Source organism: Leptonotus elevatus, chromosome 7 (genome assembly GCF_054856555.1).
Source record: "Leptonotus elevatus isolate MCC_2025b chromosome 7, RoL_Lele_1.0, whole genome shotgun sequence".
In the NCBI taxonomy this organism is placed as follows: Eukaryota; Metazoa; Chordata; class Actinopteri; order Syngnathiformes; family Syngnathidae; genus Leptonotus; species Leptonotus elevatus.
In genome coordinates this window covers 13,007,752-13,016,354 of record NC_141245.1, presented here as the reverse complement: position 1 = coordinate 13,016,354, position 8,603 = coordinate 13,007,752, and the positions used below count along the sequence as shown (strand labels likewise).

General features: G+C 41.1%; 1 protein-coding gene across 1 annotated transcript; it reads left to right on the top strand.

Annotated features, from left to right (window-relative positions):
• The first annotated feature begins 99 nt into the window (after nucleotides 1-99).
• On the top strand, nucleotides 100-8,409 carry npat (nuclear protein, ataxia-telangiectasia locus). The gene is made up of 17 exons (XM_086081403.1): nucleotides 100-271; nucleotides 449-567; nucleotides 667-727; nucleotides 816-888; nucleotides 1,002-1,042; nucleotides 1,187-1,423; nucleotides 1,557-1,632; nucleotides 1,895-2,018; nucleotides 2,108-2,199; nucleotides 2,320-2,401; nucleotides 2,522-2,618; nucleotides 2,717-2,833; nucleotides 2,922-4,466; nucleotides 4,544-4,644; nucleotides 4,730-4,820; nucleotides 5,526-6,862; nucleotides 7,663-8,409. The coding sequence occupies exons 1-17, from the start codon at nucleotides 235-237 to the stop codon at nucleotides 7,741-7,743; spliced, it is 4,311 nt and encodes a 1,436-aa protein (XP_085937529.1). The 5' UTR covers nucleotides 100-234; the 3' UTR covers nucleotides 7,744-8,409.
• Nucleotides 8,410-8,603: the final 194 nt, after the last annotated feature.

The following is an 8,603-nucleotide window of genomic DNA, read 5'->3' as shown; positions in this document are numbered from 1 at the left end:
TGATTGCTTTTCAACGTTTAAGAACTACAAACCAGGCGTAAAACGACAAATCCCATAACCATGAAAACCAGGATGAATGACTTCCGGGTTGTACTCGAGTTCCCCGCCTTTTGAGTACGAATCCTTCACAACAATACAGTTGAAGTCGAGTTTGGCGTTATAAAACTTCTTTATTAGTGGGGATGTAGCTGGAGTAGTGGAGGCCATTTAGTCTGAATTAACCAGCTGACAGCCATGTTGCTGCCATCCGACGTCGCTCGTCTCGTTCTGGGTAAGTCTGTCCAGTTTCAGTGAACAAGTTGTAGCTGGTATGTAGCATTAGCTCTTACACGACCGCTGGGTTTATCAAGACTAAAGCAATACTCTATTGAAGTGACGCAGCTAATTTTCTTGTATGTTGGGGAGTTATGTTGTATTAAACTGTTAATAGAACTTTTTCCATCTCAAGGCTATCTTCAGGAAGAAGGTCTGTCCGCTACAAGCCACGCATTCATCCAGGAGAGCCCAAACCTGAAAGAATATGCAGAACACACCATGGGAGATGGAGCTCTCCCTGCCTGTGTGTTTGTAAGTTACCGGTACATTCATTTATCTTAGAAAAAGATTCAAGACTACATTAGATAGACCGTAACACCACATCATACCTGTGATTTCTCTTCTCCATAGTCTGTCTTTGGAAAGGGACTAACAACCATTTTAAATGAGTATATGGCTGCCAAAACAAAAGGTTGAGTATGCTCATTTAGTATGCACAATATAACCAGCTCATGTTTTTATTTTCATGAGTTACCTTTTTTTTATATATCTTTTTACAGAGACTTCCCATGAAGTACCTGCTATGATGACATCGTTGTGGAAAAAGCTGGATTTTACAGTCAAACAAATCAAGTAATACATGTTATTACCAAGTAGTTTATGGGTGGTTAGCATCCTGACAATGTGGTTCTGAGAGTTGACTTTCTGTCCTTGTGATGACATTCTTAACTTCATCATTATCTCAGGTCATTACAGAATTCTCCAGCTTGCTCAGCAAGTCAGAGAGGTGAGTAATTAAAAATATATGGGCGATATCTGGAATATCTGGATATACTGAGATGATCCAGAAATTGTGTGATAAATTATTTAGTAATATTTTAGGCCAAAATCTGTACTAAACAATTAAATATACTGTCTTTTTCCATTATAGCACGTTCACGTGTTGGATTGGCAAACTTGGCAAGACAACAAGTTTTGACCGTGACTTCAGCAAGCAGTCTGGTATGTTCCTCGGAAACATCCATAATCAGCAGCCCAGCACTCAGCTCACACAGCGTGCTCAGCCTCTCCACCCCTGTGAGCTACAGTTCTCCACAAATCAGAAGCCCTCCGGGCAATGCAACACCTCAGCAGTTCCATGATATCAGCCAATCACTCAGTATACAGAGTAAGTACATCATTGCATCTTTTTAGACATTTCTATTATTTAGAGAGAGAGAAAAAAGTGTATACTGTGAATAGTCTGTGATGTGGAAAAAGGTAAATAATAAAAAGGGGTTCACCATGCTTGTCTCTTTCAGGAGATTCCCCAATACAGATATTAGTTTCAGAACAGCGACCAAATCCAGGACCAATGTCCCCAGGGCGACGGAAATGGTAAAGAGAGCTGTTAGTTTTACCTCCACATAGGCCAATTGCAATTACCATCACATTAGCTGGGGAAAAAAACTTGTTAAAAAGCACTATGTGCTTAAATGCATGTCTGATGATCATAAAATATGACATTTTGATATTTATTTATTTTTCTCTCCATGATCCACATCTGCTGACATTCATGTTGCTAATGTTAAAGTGTTCATGGAGTATTTTTATTAATTACTGTCCTATTAAACAATGTAATATTTTGTTCTGCCCTCAGGGACACTCCTAGGAAAAGGAGTGGTGCTCTGGGAGGTCCCAGTGGTCCTGGCAAGTCCAGCACGCCTGCCAGTAATGTCACTGCTGAACCACAACCTGAGGAAGTAGTTGATGAGAACTTTCCTGTAAATATATGTACATCTTGCTTTTAAGAAGAATAAGATATTGATAGTTGTTCAACTGAAAATTTTGCACCAAACGTGTATGTCCACAGCAACTAGTGATACAAAGTGCTCGTGACAAGATTCTGGGTGACAGATCATTACAGGAAAAACTTGCTGAAAACATTAACAAAATTCTCGCAAAGTAAGTGTTGCATTTATTCTGGATTTTGACAATGGTCTTCAAGGTAAGGTTTTCCCTCAAAAGGGTGACACATTTTAAAGTGCATACAATATATTCTTATGTTTTCCTTTCAAACCATAGTGAGCCAACTCCCCAAACACTAAAGGCTCCTTCAAGTTCATTAGAAGACGACCAATCAATTGATGAGATTCTTGGATTGCAGGTGCTCCTAACTTTCCTCATATTTTTTTTTAAATCACAAACATTACTTACAGAGTACTATATGTGATAATACTTTTCTACAGTTCAATAGTAACATAGTCATTTATTTCAATTGATTCAGGGAGAAATACATATGAGTGAAGATGCAATCCATGACATTTTGGAGCAAACAGAATCCGACCCTGCCTTTCAAGCTCTGTTTGACCTCTTTGACTATCGTAAGTATTACTTAGTGACTTTGTTTTGTCTGTAGTAGAAATGTTTATGCCATGATTCTTCTAATTTATGAATGCATAACATTGATTTTCCTTGGTAGATAAAACCCGAACTGATGGAGAACCAGGAAATGTGGATATGGCCAATACGACAGGGGAGAGGGATAATGCCGGCCCACCACCGTCTACAGTCGAGCTGTTTCAGAGTAACAATCCAGGTAGTTGTTTGACTAAATTTGAAGCAGAGCTTCAAATTCTACAAGTAAAAACTGACATTAATCATAAAGTACCCTTGTCATTTAACAGGCACCATTCTACAAGAGACATCAGATTTAACAGCAGCAATGGTGAAAAACAAAACTACACATGAACGCAAGACCAGAAAATCGAACTCTCTGTTAAAGAAGACTGTACTCGCGTCAAGCAGCAAGTCATCCCGATTAGAAAACAGCACTGCTAAACTGCTAGTTATTGAAGAGCCTCCTGTTGAAAACGGAAAGGAAAAAGCCTCACTCTTCAATAATAGTGTTGATGCATCACCAATGGATATTGACAACACAGTGGATACTTCAGCTATTTTGGAGAGTACACCCGCTCTCAGGGAACTGGAGTGTGTCACCAAAGACAATTTAGCCACCACAATGTCCCTCATCGACTCAGCAGCTGTCATTTTATCGAGAGCCACTGCTACACCAGAACCAGTCGTTAATGTGGACAATCCAAGGGAAAGTAAACAAGAACAAGGCTCTCTAGTTCAATCTGCTGCACCGTTGTTATCTTCGCAGAGTGATGAGCCTGTGTTTTTGTGTCCTGCACAAGTTAAGTTGAGTGGGAACCCCTCACTTATTTCAGTTGCAATCAGTGGTGGAACAATTGAACCTCAGATGAATCACTCAGTAACGCCTCAGACTTCCCCGAGCTCATTTTCTTCTGCAGGTGCCACAGTTGCTAACACCACTGCAGCAAATGCAGTAACAGCTTGTTCCCCTGTGTCGTCCTTTGTCAGCACACCTCATACAGATCTACTTGACTCCTCCATATTTCCTTCTGTCACATCCCCCATCTCTGGAATGCTAGGCGCTGCACAGTGTAGTTTGGTGACCAGCAATCACAACACCCCAACTAAAGATGTGACTGATTCTAATAATGTCGTTTCTTTAAAGATCATCATCAGCGATAACCCAGATGAGGATTCCTCAAGTGCTTTGAATCAGGCGATTTCCAGTATTTCTACAGAAAAGCCACCCACAATCTACCTTTCCTCCCCTGCCAAGAGCCCGGGAGAACCTAGCACACCAAGAGGCACTAATTTGGATGAAACAGCTCTGGCCGTTCGTGGCTTACAAAGTTCAGAGGCACTAGCTAATTCGCCTTGTAGAGCTGCGGCACTAGTTCCATTTCATCAGTTAACAACACAAGCACAGCTAGCTAATTCACCGGGTAGAGCTGGCGCACTAGTTCCATTTCATCAGTTAACATCAACGACACAAACACAGCTACCTAAATCGTCTAGTAGAGCTGGAGCACTAGTCCCATTTCATCAGTTAACAGCAACAACACAAACCCAGCAAGCTAATTTGCCGAGTAGAGCTGGAGAACGAGTTCCATTTCATCTGTTACCAAGGACGACGCAAACACAACAAAGCTACATTATTCAACTACCCTTGGACACTGTTAACCCTTCGCTCCAAGGAACAGGTACCAGCTATTTCCTAATGACGGAACCCCTGACAACAGATACTTCAGGCAGACAGTTGCAAGTGCCTGCAGGTTCCTCAACATTACCACTTTTGCCCCAAAACAGCCATTATAGTGTTTCAACAGCAACTTCTACGCAGAGCCTTGTCACTGGTAAGAGACGCTCCTTTTGCTTTGTCACTTTATTAGCTTTATTAGTGAGTGCTGACATTACTGTAATTTCTTCACAGGGCCACCACTCATTTTACCATCACCTGTTAAGCCCATGATGTTTCCGGTGTCTGTTGTGGGACAGAATGCAACTGGAAATGTCCAGATGGTGGCTAATCAGGTAAAATACCTTTCCCACTGCCATTAATTCGGTTCATGACACTTTGGTGAATTATTGTAGAGTGATTAGGGATGTTGCTTTACAGCTTGTTGGGATACCAAATCCAGTGCCAATGCAGCAGACTGTAACTTTGGATCCCAAACTTTCAATGGTTGCTGCCGAACAGTCCACTGGTGGTAAGTTTTAGCGGTCCTCCGTGACAACCAGATACATGATTGTGATGTACAGTACAGTCACAGTGCATTGGTTTCAGAACGGTTTTGGACCCGCGTATGTTTCAAAATTGTGACTAATGCCACCTTTAAACAGCAGGTGCAGTGGACCACCACGTACTTGCTTTTTGGCACCCGAGGTTTCGCATATTCACAGATTTTCTTTAATATTTTCTTTCATTTAACCAATTTTTCGTGGAAAACTTATATGAAATGTTTATCTGTTTTTGTGTATTTTTGGGGGGGAATTATTAATTACCAATGCATTTCAATGGGCGTCATTCATACACAGATCTTCGTTATTCACGGGTCAGCCTGGTTCCTATCCTCCACAAATAGCGGTGTTCCACTCTACTTTGTATTCCTATTAACTGCATTGGTTTAGTTCACATAATGGTATCGGATGGCATGTTTAGAAGCAAGTCTGGATAGCCGCTCATTGGCTGAACAGCCAATTGCCGTTTTATAACATATAACAGTACATGGCCAGAAATGTAACAATAATCTAACCCCGTTTCTGTGCATTGACTCGCAACTTGCTCTCATTTCCACTTTGTACTATTTTGACCGCCCTAAATTGAGGTGATGAGAGTTTAGTCCAGGTGGTACTGTACAGTGTAAAAGCAGCACGTGTGCTCATTTCTCTGACCCAATTTCTGTGAATTCTAGGAATTATGCACAATGAGGTGACGCAGAACCTGCAGAAGGCAATGCAGCAGCATGATCCAAAGGATTCCAGTTTCAACCATAAAAGAATTTTATGTTTTGAGTCATCTACCCAAATTCAGACACCAACCTCTAAACCAACAATGGCCACATCTTCAGGTGTGAGTACATCAACTTCACAGTGTGTCACACAGACTAAGAAAGGTCGTTCACAAACTGCCCGCTGCACAAGGCCTGCAATCCTAAGAGGAAATAAGCAGAAACGGTATATCCAGACTGTGCCATGCCCAGCAGATCCCAATGCTTGTGGGAATTTAGTTACGTCTGTTTCTCCTCATCAGCAACAAAATCATGTCAAAAAGAACTCTGGCAAACAAAATGCTAACATCCTCAATCAAAAATCTCCAATTGCAAGTGGGAACAGGATTGATGTGACTCTGCCTGAGTCTGTAAAAAGCTCAGAACCAGGAATTAAATTGAAATCTACAGCAGGGAAACACAGTCACATTGCGGAGGCGGGACCTGATGGGGCTAAACCGAAGGACTCTGGTAGCTCAGAGTCATTGTCGTTAACCGATTCTGTGCTAAAATCAGTGAGCAGTAAAGACAAAGTCGAGCGCATCAGGAAAGAACCTGCAGAGGAACAGTCAGAGAAGAGCATGCATACTCAGGACAAACCAAATGTGACGGCTGACAAAGAAAACAAAGTGATGGGTTGCTCACAAGAGCAGCAGCAGTCCTCTCATACGCCTTTCTCCTCAGCACCAGCAGACTCAGCCACTCCAGCGGTCACACATACATCAAGTTCCCAATCCAAAGCTGCCAAAATCCCATCAAAGACCAGCTCTTTGGCCATACAGGCAGCTGAGATGCTGCAAAACATTCAAGGGCTCAACTCTCCTCCCAGACCTGGTAGGAAATTACCGGTAGGACTCAACAGTCCAGACCCTACTGGTCCTCGAACCCCAGGTACTGCTGGTAACCAAAAAGAGTCTATGAATAGTCCAAGGACTCCTCTTCAACAGAAGAAGGGTAAAGATGCAGATGGAACACCTAAGAATCTTCTTCCCCATAACACCCCGGACGCCCCCACCTGCAGCCCCGCCAGTGAAGCTGGCAGCGAAAACAGCATCAATATGGCCGCTCACACGCTAATGATCCTGTCGCGCGCCGCCATCGCCAGGACTGGCACTCCACTCAAGGACAGTTTGCGTCAGGAAGCGGGCGAAAAGTCTCCCACAAGCTTGAAGAATTCAAAGAAACGTAAGCAGACTCCAGCGACTGCCAGCCCCCCTGCTAAAAAGTCTTCAAAACAATCTTCCCCTACAAAGAAAAACCGGGTAAGATTATATATTTGCACACCTACTGTTAATATTATTTCAATGGCCGTACAGATCTCATTTACAGCATTTTGCAGTGTCCTCTAACAGTTGTTTGAAACTAATGTGCAAAAGCTAAACGTCGCTTAATAACGCAAAAATCGTCACCAAAATTCACATACACACCTCTACTCATGTCAACTTCAACCTCTGAAAAGATCAAAACAATTGCCCCAAACTATGTTTTATTTTATGGGCATTACGCTTTTTTTTCCCTCATTAGTTTACCTACCCTTAAGTAAATTTTCAAGCACAACTGTCAATTGATGGCCTTTCTGTTATTACTTGAAATGTGAGTCCTGCCTTTACAAGATGAGTCAATGAGCGAAAAATCTAAATTGCTGCCTCCAGATCACACAAGCTACCAAAACAGGTGGTGCAAGACCACATCAGCAAGATGCTGACTATTCTCAGCAAGATGCTGACTTAAAACACATTTTGGTTCAAGAATTATAACAACAACAACAAAAAGCAATTAAAAAAACAACAACAACCAAAAAGACCATGAACAAGGAAGGACATGATGCTTTTGGTGCTCGGGATCAGTCGAATTGAACCATGCCACATGGTGGCACTATTACAATGTAATTTGTAGTTGTGTGTTTTTGATATTTTTTCCCCCATATTAGTTAGCTTTCGACTGACAGTCAGATGTTGCCTTTTCATTTTTTTTTTGTCTATTAATGGCCATTGTATGAAACCTTGTTTTTCCCTCTCCATTTTCCTCAACTAATTTTAACCCTTTGTTTTGAATTCTACAGCAAAAGAAAACACTCATAAATTGCTTCCCCCATGACTTGGATGTGGATAAGTTTCTTTCTTCACTTCACTACGATGAATGAAAGTGTACTAGCCAACAAGAAAGGACTTCTATAACATGACCTGCTTGAGTTACATCCTGTACAACAAGCCATCTGGTGAACTGGTGCCCTTGGTTACTTTTCATAACCTAAACGTCTAAATTTAAATATATATTTGGCCTGTTAAGGCTTGAATTTTATCAGTGGTGTTAGCTGTTGCAGCGTTTGAGCAAATATGGCAGCCCCCATCATCACCCTTCTTTATGAGTATGATGCTGTTTCACAGCAATAGTTATATTCCTTTGAATATTTGCTTGTTCTCAATGATGGGTCAGCATTTCTTCGGTCAATATTTGACTCCGGTTTGATTAAACCAACTAACAGTTAAACATGTTGCTGTGTAAAAATACATTTTGTAATATGTCTCTTCCAATAAATGTGTTATATCTGTTAAGAGTAAAACATTCAATTTGTTTTATATTAAGAAATGTTATGTAAATAAAAAAATATATAAAATAAATAAAACATTTCAGAAATATGTCAATGTAAAATGTTGGTGCAAAAGTACAGTGTATGAACGCTGGAATGCTAAATGATTTTTGACGCACAATAAAATTGGCATTCACTGCTGACGTAGTTACTTCTCATGGATATGTGACAGTGCGTTAAATAGGGCTTGATGACTGATAATAAAACTTTTTGAATACATTTTTCATTTTCTCTTCCCATTTGTATTGCAGTCAGTTCTAACAAATTTGGCAACCAGTGCTTAGTTCATAACTAATAGTTAAAGCAGTACTACATATATCGCTACGTATGTAGTAGAAGGATGACAGTTGCCGAGGCTCTTCGGTCTCTTATCTATTTAAGAACTGTCATCGGCCGCAGCTTTCTCACTCAAC